General features: G+C 31.0%; 1 protein-coding gene across 1 annotated transcript; it reads right to left on the bottom strand.

Moving 5' to 3' along the window:
- Positions 1-4,185: 4,185 nt before the first annotated feature.
- Positions 4,186-15,091, bottom strand: LOC111612911 (ankyrin repeat domain-containing protein 54-like). The gene is made up of 7 exons (XM_023354200.1): positions 15,088-15,091; positions 14,285-14,383; positions 10,367-10,438; positions 9,782-9,829; positions 8,117-8,241; positions 6,902-7,009; positions 4,186-4,726 (listed from the first exon to the last, which is right to left on the bottom strand). The coding sequence occupies exons 1-7, from the start codon at positions 15,089-15,091 to the stop codon at positions 4,664-4,666; spliced, it is 519 nt and encodes a 172-aa protein (XP_023209968.1). The 3' UTR covers positions 4,186-4,663.
- Between the last annotated feature and the right edge of the window lie 915 nt (positions 15,092-16,006).

Below are 16,006 nucleotides of genomic sequence, written 5' to 3'. Positions count from 1 at the left end.
TGTATTAGTTACAACGCCTTTCAATAGCTTATTTTGCCAGAATTAAATTGTCTGTAATACTAATACATTAACAGTTATGTATACAGGCTGGACACAAACAATTCTTTTCCTTACGCTGTTTGTCTCTTTCCACAAAGTGGCCTTTTCTGAGTCCAGTCGATCTTCCACGCTTCACACTTACGTAACCCTTTGCAAATGCTTTGTGCCACTTAACCTTCGTGTCCCGAGTTCGGTTGTGGGTACTTTTCGCTTCTTCGTACATTTGTGTTGTGTTTTCGTCGACTCGTTCGGACTTTCTTTGCACGAAACTCTTTTAAATGCCGTCGTTGCGTTATGTTTATGTAAATTGCTCTAGAACGAAACACTTGTTAAGACTTGGGTTCGAGTTCGAGTACGAGTGACTTTTCCGCATGGCTACGTTTAATTTTCTGTCGTACAAATACAAGTTACACGTAAGAGAGTTTCTTCGTTCCGAGTCGGTCGTCTTTACTGCAAACGCAGTTCGAACGTTCTAGCAATTTCCGGTAAAATCTAACGCGAGCTATCCGAATTCCGATCCGTCGTGAGTAAATCTCGAACTTTTTCTGCATTAAGTATATCAGAATCCCATTAATTAATTTAATATATATATTTTTTGTTTCTTTACAGAATGAAGAGCTGGAGGTTCTGGCATTGGCTGCGGCCCAAGAAGACGAAGAAGTGTGAAGGGCGTTCTCCTTCCGCAATCGATGAAGAGAGGGCCTTTTCCTCCTTTGAGCGGGGAGAGGAACTCTCTTCCATCGATCGCGGAAGGGGTTCTTCCTTCACGGGATCGCCTTCAAGAATAGCGGATGTCGACAGCATTCTCTGTTCCCCGTTGAACGGAGAGGAGGCATTTCGCCATTCGGACGTGTTCCGAAAAGTGAAATGTCTCCATGTTGACGACATCATCTTTGCCGCACTGGGAGGGGAGGAATGTTTCGATCATTCCTGCCTTTTCCAACGAGTGGGATCCTCTCGTTCGGTGTGGGCAAGGATGCAAAGGAAAAAGCGTCGCTTCGCAAGAGAACGCATGTGAACGACTTTTTCCTTTGTTATTTCTGAAGTTATATTTAAATTTAAGGTTTTAGTTTCATTTACTGACGTAGGATAAGAATGCAAGAGTTTTTTATTTATTTTTTTCCTCTTGTCATACTAACATTTAAACTAAAACCTTAAATTTAATTTACTAACCTAGATGTAAGAAGGCAAGAGATTTTTTATTTATTTTTTCCTCTTGTTGTACTTACATTAGTTTAGTAAGTCACATCCACGCACAGAAACAACAACATCCCTCACGCTAAAACACACAGTTCGTTGCATCCAATCACCAACCATTCCATTGACGTGCATTATAAACAACACCGTTCACAACCCGAACACGCTTCCCAAAATCCAACCTCTGGGTCCACGTCCCGGGAAGCGGTAACATCAGTCGCAACGGCCGATGGCCAAAGAGGCTCTGGTAACAATTTACTTTTAATATTAAAATCTGAATTTGAATTGTTATAACGAAATCATTTACTTGTATCCAAATATTTTTTTTACTGATTATATATATACACACACATACACACACAGTGGAACCTGCCAATGTGACCATGTCGGTGACACGACCACCTTCCTATAGTGACCAGTTTTATTTGGCCTGAAATTTACTCGATAGATTTTAGGGATATTTTTTCCTCTGTATAGCAATCATCTGCTTATTGTGTAATGCTACCACTGTTAGATCTGGTTTTCCTGAAATGTAACCTGTTAATGTGATCACTTTATAGAAAAAAGATGCGTTTGTATTTTCATATAAAATTCCAAATTATCTATCTGCAAAGACTTCAACTAAGTACGAGTTTAATAAACACTTACCAATCAAATACCTCGTCATAAATACTGTATGCTCTTTCCAAAATCATAAAAAGAAATTCATTAAAAATAATTTTATAAAGAATTAGTTTATTACTATAAATAAATAATGAAGATAGCGTGAATTAAATTGTCATTAAGATAATTAACATTTCTTCAGGCATTGACAGATTTGCTCTTGCAATCTGGTTGGACTGCAATTTGAAACAATTGTAGACCCATAAATTCCCATTGTCGTCCATCCTCCATTAGATAGATGAGAATATGGAAGCCCCGATTAACTATATACAAATTTGCGGTCTATAGCAGAAGTGACGTGTTTTTAATTAAAAAAATAAAATTGTGTGGGGCGCCACTTTTTATCAGATTTTTCTTATATAAAAAGTTTTTATATTTTTAGTTACTTATAAAGTGGCAAAAAAGGGTTAATTTTGAGGGTAGGATGTATTAAACTAAACAAGCAATTATAAACTCTAACAGTTTAATTATTCAAAATCAACACTTAACTCACATTAGATCGGTAAAACCAGGTCGGCTACAATATTAATCCTCTAGAACACCTTCTCTCGGGCTCTATCTATATATATAATCGAGACGGGTTGATAATAATAATAATGATAATAATAATAAGTGCAGAGCCCAAACGGTTAGGAGTTGAAAGTTGAAATTTGGTACACAGATAGAGTACGTCATGAAAACGCACACTAAGAAGGGATTTTTCGAAATTCCCCCCCGGGGGGAGAGAGACAGGATTAAAACTTCTATATACAGTACATTATGGATACGAGCCCAAACGGTTAGGAGTTGAAAGTTGAAATTTGGTACACAGTTAGGGTACGTTAGGAGAACGCACACTAAGAAGGGATTTTTCAAAATTCTTCCCCACGGGGGAGAGGGACAGGATTAAGGCTTAACACTTCCATCAACAATGGAAGTGTTAAGTAACAATGGAAGTGCTAAGTAACAATGGAAGTGTTAAGTAACAATGGAAGTGTTAAGTAACAATGGAAGTGTCAACAATGGAAATGCTACGTAACAATGGAATTGTTAAGAGAAAGCGACGTGCAATATGCAGATGCAGTTTTTTTTCGTTTTTGCGGGAAATCGAACATATTTTTAGACCCATCTAATAATTCTCTAATTAGTCTGGAAACAAGGGGACCCAATTCTTGCATTCTGTGAAATCGAACATATTTTTAGACCCATCTAATAATTCTCTAATTAGTCTGGAAACAAGGGGACCCAATTCTTGCATTCTGTGAAAACGGGTAAGGTTGACTGTAACGTAATAATATTTATCTTAGTTATCGTTACTTTTGCCCAAGCAACGCCGGGCCCACCTGCTAGTTCTTTATAATTGACATCTTTTATAATTTATAATTTTTCATAAAAGTTTTTACATTTTATCACATTGCCAAATTATACGAGAACAACCCGTTCTATCTCCCCAACCTCTCGACCTTTCGCTGCCAAAACTTAACCATACCTTTAGGCTAAGCTAGGTCTTTCTCTCCTATCAGGACGAAAGATGGATCATTCTCCTTGTGTGATAAAGGTAATTTAAATTAGGTTGACATTAGATAATAAATAAACTTCTCATTTTCTCATGACTTTTACCATAGAGGACGAAGTGGCCATTTGTCAGACATGAAATTTTTTTCCTATATCTGAGGCTAAACAGCTCGTTTTATTTTTCTACATATCTTATTCTCATATTAAAATTTACTGTTTTTGTTTTCTTTTTAGACACAACAATATTCTAGAAACATTCACACACAGATATAACATCACTCTAATACCATTTAACCTTTACTGGACCCTCGCACTCATGCATTTACACAACAAGCACTTCACTCTTTGTAGAAATGACATTTCTATTTTATTCTGGGTGTCCGTCAATATCTAGTCTCAGTTTTCATCTATATAACTCCATTCTTGAGATTAAAGAAGAACAGATGGAAAACTGAGAATTTATAGGTCTACAATTTTTTTAAATTCCAGCCCAATAATAATAATAATAACTGCTAAAATTCTGGTTATCAAACAATTATTTAATCAGAAATGTTTTTGATTATGTGTGGGACAAGCGGAGGGGTGAAACGTGATACGCCCAATTATTTACATCTTGGGCATCATCATTCCAACGGTAAAGAGGAGACACTGTTTAGTCACCACCTGAAGCAGACCTCAGTGGAGGTCGAAAACGTTTGTGAAGATTGTTATAGGACACAACACTGTTGTAAAAAAAAGATTAGGTTGATTGTTGTCACATAAAAGAAATAAAGAAACAGCAATACAATTAAATATATTTTGAGATATTTTATTTTGCAATAATTATGTAGAATATTGAGACAAATATTACTACATTAAATTACAATGCTTTGTTACTTTTTATTCCACAGAGGTTATAATTAATAATGTTACAGAATAAAATAAAATAAAATACACATTTAATTTTATCATTTTCTTCTCATTATATACATGAAGAAAGGAAATGATGTGTACACACATTCAAGTATGTATGTTATTATATTTACATATTTACTGACAAAACATTAACTCAGCAATTATAATAATGCTGATATTTTTACAATTAAATCCTTGTATTATTTCTGTTAATTAACAAACAGTTAAGGAAACACCACTACCAAAGTATATCAGATAAGAATTCTGCTTTCCACCCAAGTAATTGATATTGATCCAAGATTAATTCTCTCTCCTCTTTGATACACAAAATTAGGCACTTCCCCTTACTATATTTTACTATATCATTTATGAATCATCATGATTTCTGTAGATTTAGATGAGATAAACTGAACAATAAATCTTTCACATCCAAATCAACCTGTAAAAATATAATTCAAAAAATTATTTTATATCAGCAATATAATACTAATTATTCTGTGAAAGTTAATAAAATTTGCTACCATTATAAATAATGAGAAATTATTTATTGTGATATCGTCACAATGCTCAGCTGCAATTTTTAATCATATTTTTTAAATTTATTTAATTTAAAATATATGCTCGACACTTCAAATTAATAGTGTCTTGCCCCTGTACATCATACTTTTCCTGTTAGCAATAGAGTTGTGTTAGTCATCTATCTAACTCAGGGGTCACCACTATAGCCCACAAGGTGAATTCATCTGGCCCACTGCCACCCTGTGCCAGAAATGAGCTAAAATATAATTATTTATATGGAAATATCTTAGATTGTAGATAAACTTATTATGTAGAAAAAATTAAAATAAGTGTAATTAAAAATGCCAAAATTGGTCCAATCTGATTTTTGCATTTGACAGTAATATAATTTTTAGGAAAATCATTGAATAAAAAATTTAGCAACTCTGCGACATTGAATATCAGAGTGCTTTTTGTGTAAGTACTTGCAATAAAGTTTCTATTGATAAGAAAAGCGATTACAAGCTTGCTGCACCAATTGTGTTTGTGTATTGATAAATAAATATATCGACTTTATTTTTTGTATATTCAGTATACTATACTGTATCGAACAATATGGTTATATGACCCATGCTTGTCATTTTCTATCTGGCCAACTGTGAAAAAAAGTTTGGTGGTGACCCATCTAACTCCTTTATGGGGAAAATTTTTGAATTGAAATGTGATTTCCAGTTTGCATTGGAAGTTCATATATAGTTAATCAGGACCTCCTGCCCCTAATCTTTCCATATCTAGTCTCAGTTTTCATCTATATAACTCCATTCTTGAGATTAAAGAAGAACAGATGGAAAACTGAGAATTTATAGGTCTACAATTTTTTCAAATTCCAGCCCAATAATTATAAAACAAACAACTGCTAAAATTAATGATGATAACAACTGCTAAAATTCTGGTTATCAAATAGATTATTTAATCAGAAATGTTTTTGATTATGTCTTTTGTCATCTTCATCCTACAGAATAAACAATTCTATTCTATTTATTTATTTATTCTGTAAGCTGAAGATGACCAAAGATATGACTAATCATGTTTCTGATTAAATAATCTGTTTTGTAACTAGAATTTTAGAATCCGTTTATCATTATTTTAAAAATTATTTAATAACTTGTTTAATTATATTATAGATTAATTACTACTATATTATAGATTAATTTTGTAAAATACTTATCAACTGAATTAAAACATTTGTTTCTTTACAAAAAAATTTTTTCTATATTACAGTACTCTGGATAACTCAGCCACACCTTGGCAGGGCGAAAACAAACTTAGGCGAACTTAACTTTCCCGTTTAAACTTAATCTTTTTACATGGAATGAAGATAGTGCTGATTGACCAATGAGCGCTTCGTAGTCCTATTGGAGGTCCGTGCGATCGTCTGATGATCGAAGGCCAATCATCTATTCTGTTTTCAAAACTAATGGTCGTTTCTCGATCCGTATTTCTATGGCGACAACCGTTGCTTGTTTGAAAAAGAGGAAAAATGCGGGAATCATACATCTAAACGATTCCATCAAGACAACAGTACTCTGCGATGGCATCTTCCGTTAAAAGAAAACAAGTGAACATGTCTATGGAGCAAAAGTTGCTGGCATTAAGAGACTGGATAACGGAGAAAGTGTCAGTGCAGTGGCTAAGGACTTGGGAGTCGGCTAGATAATTTTCATTGTAGACAGCTTTATGCTTTTCTGAGGTCTGTCTTATCAGGTAAATTACTGTACACAGTGTATTCATTAATTTTCATTTTCATGTAGTAAATGCTCTATGCCTTCATAAAGGACATACTTTTCCTTTGTTTAAGGGTATTTGGGCAGTTTATTCTCTGTTGTATTCTCAAGCAAACAATATATACAAGTATAGTACAATATTTTCTGAGAAAACATGCATACTTATCCTTTTTTAACCCCATTCCCGATAACCCGGCATTTTCACAAACTCAGCCATCCTTCGGTCCACATTAGGCCGAGTTTTCGAGGCTCTACTGTATTACATAATTTATAATATCCTTCCTATTGAATGAAGTTTTTTACATTTATTCAAGGACTAAGAAATAACTTACTTCTTCTCTTGTCTGATGATAGTGCAGACGACTGGAAAATGAGTTAAGCAAATCTACTTCGGCAGACTTCCCAGATCTCTGTAGATATATTTGCATCATATCTATAACCTAAAATGAATTTATTTTAACAAAAAAATCATTTCAATTACTAAGTCTATATCAAAATAAAGTATTAGAATCCATTAAAAGATTTTGAAAATTTTAATAATGTGATATTTAATAGCTAAATTTCTAAAAATAAAAATAAAATAAATTAAGAAAGATTAAAATTACTTATCTATTTGACTATATAGTCAAATGTAGCCAAGTTATTTCTCATGTGGCAAGTTTAGTGAAATTTGTCCACAAAGTCAACAAGATGGCTACTCTATTGCTAAGTATTGTCATGTATTTTCATTCAAGTATTTGCTGAATTTGTGCCAGTAGCTTACAAATATGAATCTATCCTCAAAAATAACACTATGTTAATTTGAGAACTGCTTAATTTAAGTCTTACTATAATCAACTTTTGAAGCTAGATATTGTAAAATCATAGCAGAATTGTCTAACTGTACTCAAATGTCACTAATATTGTGAAAATATCACAATTTCACTCACGTTCCAAAAGTCAACACAAATATATATATTTTGAAGAAATTTTTGAAATATCTCATACATGCATTCTAGCAACTAGCAAACCATATACTATTTTTTTTTTAGTTTTATTTTAAAAATTCAAAATTAGTACATCTTATATCATATCCACATTTATAGCAAACAAATCTCAATCAATTTCTTTAATTCAAATTAAAGAAGTTTAAATTTCAAATGCATTTTACCAATAAAATCTGTTAATTAATATAAATTTAATATTAAAAAAAATAACTGTTAATAAAGAAAACTGCAAATAAATTTAAATCAAGATTATTAACTAAAAATATTTTTATTAATGCTTATTAGTTTTTGATTTACTTTTCTTTCATAAAATTTATCTTCAGCTAAAGCAGTAAACTCAATATTCAAACTACAATATTGAAATTGTTTTATTTGAATACTATACAAATACAGGATATCAATTAGAAAAACTGTTTTCTTGAAATTTTTTGAGAAAAAAATATTCTTTACATTTTAAGATGAATTTGGCTTATGAGAGACATCCTAATTTTAATATAAATAAAATAAACTATTTTAAATTAATGATAAAAATTTAAGCATTTCTATATTAATTTAACAAACCTGCAAAACTTCTTTTTTCAATTGACTAGATGAATACTGTGTATCAATCTGTAATAATTTTAATTTTGACTGGGCAAGATGAAGTGGTGTTCGACCTGAATTATCCAAAGCACTCACATCAGTTCCTAAAATAAAAAATTTCAAAATTCACAAATTTAACTAATTTATGTATTGATTTAATAAAGAGTGTACACACATTTTTTACTAGATAAAAGTATATATATTCATAAATGTTTGTTGTATGTTTTTCAGGTATCCAAAAACAGCTTGTGTGGTTTTTTTAAGACAAAATTAAAATCTCAGTAAAATAAAACAAAAATATTTTTTATCCTCATTCAATTTCTTTTCTAATTCCTCTTTATTTCAAAATTGTTGGTTATGCACATGATTGACAAAAGGTAAAAAATCAAATGATGAGAGGTCTGGTGAACATGGTGGGTAAGGTAGAATTTTTCACAAAGACTATGGAGCTTTTCCCAATCACACTTGAAGTGTGAAATTTTGCATTATCTTGAAGAAATGCAATACCTTTGTGATTAACTCTTGTTGTTTTTGGAAAAGCTTCTCATCCATACATTACAGCTGAGCAGAGTAAACTTCTCCTGTGATTGTTTGGCTTGAGGGTAAGAGTTCAATGAACAGTACTTATTATATTCCATCAAACATAATAACAAAATCTTCTGTTGAAGTGCAGGTTTTGACATGGAAGATGCAGGTTCCCCAGAAGATAGCCAATGATAAGATCACTTGAGTGTTGCAGTACATAATCCATTTTTCAGTAGTCTGTTCAAAAACAGTTTGATCTTATACTGAGAATGACGAGATAAACAAATTGAAAATCTCTAGAATTTGTTTTCTACTGTCACAGTAGAAAACAAATTCTATCTAAATTAAGCAAATGAGTTCATGTAGAACCCATTTGCTTAATTTATATACTTTTCTCAGTCAATGCAAGTGCAGATAAATGGTTTTATCACTTTTACTAAATCTTCCTGTCCTCATGTTTGACTCAAATATGGTTCAAAGGCATTCTTTAATTTGTCATCAATGGCTGATTTCCTTCTTTTTGAAGTGCATCTTTAAGAGAATCATCATGTGATGCAAATTTTTTTTACCATTTTTAGGCCAAGCATTCACTAACCATCCCTTCTCTGAATTTCTGGAAGCTTATTCAGCATTTGTCTAAAGTTTAAATTCATAAAGTAAACATGCTCAAATAACTGTATTTGAAGTTAACATTTTGACATCTGTTTTCACATTTATTGTAAACAACTATACATATAAAATTTTTTAAATTTCTGTGAAAGTAAATAACAATGGAAATAACAATAACATGCCATCAATAATGAATATTACATAATGTTCAAACTAGTAATTTTATAAAACCACACAAATCTTCTTGGTTAGCTGATGTATTTTTTTATAACAACATATTTTAATACTTGTTTTTACGCTTAAATCACTCAAATTATTAATTTATGGTCAGATGATTTAACCATAAATTAATAAATATTAATCATTAAAAATGTATAAAAATAAAATGCTTTTTAGTTCAATTTGTTGAATTAATAACAACAGTTTTAATCACAAAAATTCTATAATTATTTTAAACCATATCAAATCCTGGAAAAACTAAAAATAAAATATATTTAAAAAACTATTTACCTGATTTCAAAAGAAGTGTGACCATTTGTATATTGCTTGTACAAGCAGCTGGAAAAATAAACAAATTATAAGAATATATTGCATATAAATATTTGTTATATTAGTTGTTAAAAAATTTTTTTTTCAATAATTCTCTTTATAAACAGTAATCTCAATACAGCTTTTTTTCTTCTTTTCATTTTGAATATTTAAAAATGAGAAAGCAATTTAGTAATTTGCTTTAGGCTTGGTATATTTCTGAAATTACAAAGTGTATTTAATTCAAAACTAAAAACTTTAAAAATTATTACAATTTTAAATCTATATTATTATAATCTACAGATGTTTATTTCAAAATAAAAAAAATTTGCATAAGTACTTGTAATTTGTATTTTTCCTACCATTTTGTCACAAACAAATTTTATTTTATTCTTTTATTTTATTTTTATCATATAAGTTTTGTAAAAAATCATTAATTAAAAATGAATATTCATAAGTTTTCTGAAAGATGGAAGTTTCTTATATCACATACAATAATCAACAAAGCTTGTATATTAGTTAACCACATAAGATAAAAATTAATTTAATTAAAAAAATTTAATTTACCTAAATGAAGAGGTGTATTTCCAACAACATCTTTCTGATTAGGATTAGCACCTCTATCAAGGAGGACCATAGCTACAAATTTCAGATCATGAATTAATTATATTATTTTTAATTATATATTCATAAATGAACTTTAACAAAATTAACTGTAATAATCACAAATTTCATATATTATATATTTTTATATTAAAAATTTATAATTCTATTAAAAATGCAATTTATAAAGTTATAATTTTATAATCAATCATATAATATATAATCATAATTAACAGAATTATTACTTCTAAAAAGTAGAAAAAATACAAAATTAATGAGTAAGACAACCTTCTAATAATAATTGAATACTTAATAACAATTTAGAATAAACTGAATAAGTTGAAAGTTAGAACTGGCTAAAACTGCTGAAGAGTTAACTATAATTATTAAAGAATTTTACTAACAAATATTTTCCTTTTTTTAAATAAATAGCAATTGATTGTATGAGAATATAATTCATATGTATTTGCATAAGAATTTCATATTCTAATGAACTACAGAACAATTATTATATTTAAACAATAGCAATTTTGCTGTGAAAATTTTTTTATATTCATATAAAAATAATAACTTTAGAATGCTGCATTAAAATCATATTATTATTGTCAGAAAAAAACATAAAATAATAAACTTTCATAAAAATAAAGATATCCATAAATTATCAAAGTTATACAAGTTTATAAGTAAGACATCTATACTATTATATATCATTAAAATTCCATCCTGTACAATTTGTTTATAATTTATTTATTGTTATAACAGTTTCTGACCAGTTAACAAACTTATGTGAAATTTCACATTATCGTAATAAAACACTACACCTGTTTTGTTGATCAATTCTGGCTGCCTTTTCTGTCTGATGATATTACTCAATTTGTTTACTTGATGGCAGTACACTTTCGAATCAATTGTTAAATTGTCTGGTAAAAGTGCCAAAAAAAAATTTCCATAAAATCCTACCAGAGATAGCATCTCTCTTTAAGAACATGTGGAACCCATATATCAAGCTTTGAAACGAAACCAATTTGTTTCAAGTAATCATAAACAGTTCAATTTGACAAATTTTATCTCTTAGTGATTTCACGTGTTGTTATTTGGCAGTTTGCTTCAATCAGTACCTTTATTTTGTTTTCATTTGCTTCAACTGGCCATCCAGAACGTGATGCGTCTTCAATATTGAAATTGCCAGAATGAAATTTTGTAAACCAGTTTTGGCACTGTCGTTCTGTCAATAAATCATCTCAATACACGTCACGCAATTTTTTTCTTGCTTGAACAGCATTCTTACCTTTTCGGTAATAAAAGAGCAAAATATGCCGAAAATGCTGCTTTCGATCTTCCATATTTGATGGACCACAAAAAATAAACAATTGCACAAAATCAAACAAAATTTTTTACAAATAAGCCTTAAAATGCCAGCTGTCAAAATATATAATGAAAATACGGTTTAGAATGAAAATGGCAGAAAAAATACGACTAATCCATCTAGTGGTAAAAAAACAAAATTACTTTCCGAACAATAAAAGGTGTGAAATTGTGTAACGTTCTAACAACTGTTAGAAAGTTACATAATTTCACACCTTTTATTGGATGGACTCCATTGAACAGGATTGGTTTTTTTAAATTAAATATTCTAAGAATTGTTTATAATAATTTAATTGACTACAAAAACCAGTCCATACAGAAAACTTAGTTTCATACTTGGTACTCCAATAACCTTTTTTCTATTATCAAATAGATACATCTATTTGCAAATTCTAATGATATGATAATGATATTAGATATATAAGATATCTAATGGCAAATTAAAATAGATATATCTATTTTAATTTGCCATTTAAAGTCAAAAGGTTCTTTATGCAATTAAGATTAAATAGTTTTATATAATGATATAATCAAATTTTTTTTTGAAATTATTAATCAAATGGAACACTACATATCACTGCTATTTAATAGATGTCAGCATTCTTGTCATTATTAAGAATTGGTTTATAGTTGAGTTGCCTTTGAATGTAAACATAAAATTAAATGCTATTTTAGTCTCATTTCATTAATAAATAATTAATTTTCATATCATATATTCAAATTTATTTTTATATTTATCATTTTATGTAATTATTTATTCAATAAAGTATTATGTATCAGTGACGAGACTATGTCTTGTCTATTAAATTACTCTACTGTCAACAGCTGCACACCTTAGAGGTATGAAGGAGTATATGTCAGGAGTTGCAATTTGGCACAGAGTATTTGGTGCCCAAATCAGGTGCACATAAAAAAACCAGACTTGTAGGTAGTCAGAGGACCAAGAATTGAGTCAAAATAAAATACAAAATGGCGACACTGTTTCTACAAACAGGAGCTAGTGTGAGATTTTCACATGCATTTACTGTTGGGAAATTTGAAATGCAAACGTTAAGAAATCGAATTTTGACAAATGTGTGACACATGTTACATGTGTACTCTCTTGCTTTTGTCATTTTGCCATCCTGCAAAAAGACAAGAGCAACATCAGGACAATTCAAGTACAAATATCTTCCCACTTACCATAGCCAAGAACAGGCCCATGACAACGTAACCTTTGTAACCACGGCAGAAACAAAGCCTGCCGTAATCTACGCCAGGTCCCCAAATACCAGTGTCGGCTTTTCCTCATTGGTTAGTGCTCATTTTTCTGCTTTCCTTAAAAAACGATGCAAAGTTGAGCCCTGAGTCTCCTAAACATAGTCTCATCCCAAAATTGGCCTTGCAGTTTTACTTGTTTCATTTTAGTTTAATTTGGAGTTTTTTGCAGTTGTCTGTATGTTTATTATTATTATTATATTGGGTTTAGTGGGTTATACTCGGTTCACACCGGTAAATGTGTACTATGCCGGACCAGAGTCAAAGCATAGCAACCAAAATAAAACTAAAATTAAATAAATGTGTTAGTGTCTGTATTCAGGAATTTCCTAACAATACGGCATGTATTCAATATAGTGGCCTTCTGTAGTGTGATGTACAGTACGTATTTCTATTCAATTGTAATGTTCCCAGGCTTCTGTATAGTATGTGTGGTATCACACCTGTACAGGAGAGAACGACAGGTACAATAAGCACCCTTTCCATTCTTCACAGATGCCTTATTTCGTGGGCAAGTTCTGTGTACTTGCTAATTTTTTCAGTGAATGTGTTTTGTATATTGTGAGTGTTTGGAACAGATATGTCTATAATGTATGTGATTTTATTGTGTTTGTCAATGAGTGTGATGTCTGGTATGTTGTGGTAAATTGTTTTATCTGTGATTATGGTTCTGTCGTAGTACATTTTGTGTGTTGTTTTCCAATACTGTCTGTGGTTTGTGGATCTCTAATAATTTGTGTTTGTTTGCAAGCTCTTGGTGTATTATATTTGCTACTTGATTATGTCTGTGTAAATAATCTGTCTGTGCTTGCAAGAGTTTGCACCCAGATGTAATGTGTTGTATAGTTTCTGGCATGATGTGACATTTTCTGCATATGTCATTTGTGAGTGTTATATCTTTGAGTATGTGTTTTCTGTAGTTTTTAGTATTTATGGCCTGATCCTGTATGGCAATCATGAATCCTCCTGTCTCCCCAAAGAGGCATCCTCGATCTAACCAACTGTTTGACGCAGTTTTGTCAACAATTATTATTATCATTATTATTATTTTTTTTTTTTAACAAATTGTATGAAAACAAAATTTTACTATCATTTTTTTAAATTTAACAAATAATTTTACTACACTTTGAAACTATTGAAAAAATAAATGAATGAAATTGAAAAACTGAAATCACCACATTTAATTTTTTACAGTGTTTTACTTAATTACATTCATTATTGATTTAAATAATAATTAAAATTTTTCATAGAACATTTTACCTATATCAGTGTAACCTTTGCAAGCACTAAAATGCAAGGCTGTTCTCTTTCTATCATCAGCAGCACAAGGATCCACTCCAGCTTCTAAAAGCTTTATTACTGGAAATTATTATAATAATAATTATTTTTTTTTTTATAATGTGCAAAAGTAATTATTATATAAATATTTCTGATTAATATGAATTTAAGTCATTAATAATATTCAAATATAATTTGTAATGAATCGCACATGTTCAATAACAAATTATGGAAAGATTTTTTTGAATAAATTATCTTAAATATAACCTTTTAATGTTACTATGAAATTTATAAATAAAATGTTAAGTGTAAACTTTTCAATTAGTTGTATTGTGTTCAAAATACCTTTAAGAATAATAGAGAAATAATGTTCAAATAATGTTTCACAAAATCAACAATATAATATTAAAATAAAATTTATCAAACACTTTTTTGTCTTCTCTGTAAACATTGGAAGCTTCATATAAACATGTATCCTAAAAATATCCACAAATTTTAATAGTGTTTTCTGGTGAATTCAATTAATTGAACAAGTGTACAAATCAGCATACATTTCAATTGTTCTTCTTAATGTTAGGATGAAGGTTTTGGCTAAGTCAAACTTTATATGGAGAGGTGGGACTAATATTTTCTTTGGGTTTATCAGTGGAAGATTATGGATGTCCTCCATGTTTCTCAAAGTTCTTCATTCCCAGTCATGTCTGACATAATACAGTATTCTTCAATAGAACAATTATTCTTCATGCTTGTAAAGCAATAAAATTTAGTAAAACCATCTTGCATACCCATCAGCATACCAAGGACTTTTAAATCACCACATATTTTTTAGGAGTGCAAGCAGTATTCAGTTACATCCAGCACTATACAAGGTCTGTTCAAAAAGTATCGGACCTTTGGTCGGCAAAAATAAATTTATTGACTTTGAGGTACAAAACCCTAATCCCCTTCAAAGTAGTCTCCTTGGTAATGTATACACTTCTCCCAGCGTTCCTGCCATTGCTGGAAACACTGCTGGAACGCATCTTTTGGAATGGCCATCAGCCGGTCCGTCGCATTTCGCACGATGTCTTCTCTCGACTAAATTTGGGTTCCTTTTAGCGGCATTTTCAGCTTGAGAAATAGCCAAAGGTCACACGGAGCCATGTGGAGAGAGTACGGAGCGTGATGAACCACAGGAGTATTGTGTTTGGCGACGAAAGCCCGAATCAGATGTGCAGAATGGATGGATGCGTTATCACGATGGAGCTGCCAAGTTTTGATCGACCACAGATCCGATCGTTTGCGTTGCACTGTATCGGAAAGACGACGAAGGACCTCCTGGTAGTACTCCTTTGCGATGGTTTGGCCTTGCGGTGCGTACTCACGACACACCACCCCAAGAGAGTCGAAAAAACTGTCAACATGACCTTTGATATTGCTGCGGACCTGCCGCACTTTTTTTGGCCTCGAGGATTGTCCCCGAAAGCCTGCTGAATCTTGCGAATGGTTTACACTCGGGTATTGCCAAGGTTTTTGGCAAAATTTGATGTAATATCGCTGCTCACGTTGTTCAGTCATTTTCCAGCTTAGTGAAATCCAACGAGAGCGCACTACATGACCTCACTCATACGCCGATTACCAACGACTGACGCTTCCTGCAGGCGGGAAAAAATTCAGGGCTGTGCATGACTGTCCCCTCCACAACTCCACCGAAGGAGGCCTCTC

Source organism: Centruroides sculpturatus, unplaced genomic scaffold (genome assembly GCF_000671375.1).
Source record: "Centruroides sculpturatus isolate CEXI.00-Female unplaced genomic scaffold, Cexi_2.0 scaffold1818, whole genome shotgun sequence".
Taxonomy (NCBI): domain Eukaryota; kingdom Metazoa; phylum Arthropoda; class Arachnida; order Scorpiones; family Buthidae; genus Centruroides; species Centruroides sculpturatus.
Note: the sequence above shows the minus strand (reverse complement) of the source record. Positions and strands in the feature narration are given on the sequence as shown.

Coding starts and splice junctions, on each gene's coding strand:
- LOC111612911 (XM_023354200.1), bottom strand. Junction 10,439..14,284: donor CAAAGGTTACACTGATATAG/GTAAAATGTTCT, acceptor TGAAATTTGTAG/CTATGGTCCTCCTTGATAGA. Junction 8,242..9,781: donor CACACTTCTTTTGAAATCAG/GTAAATAGTTTT, acceptor TTTTTATTTTAG/GAACTGATGTGAGTGCTTTG.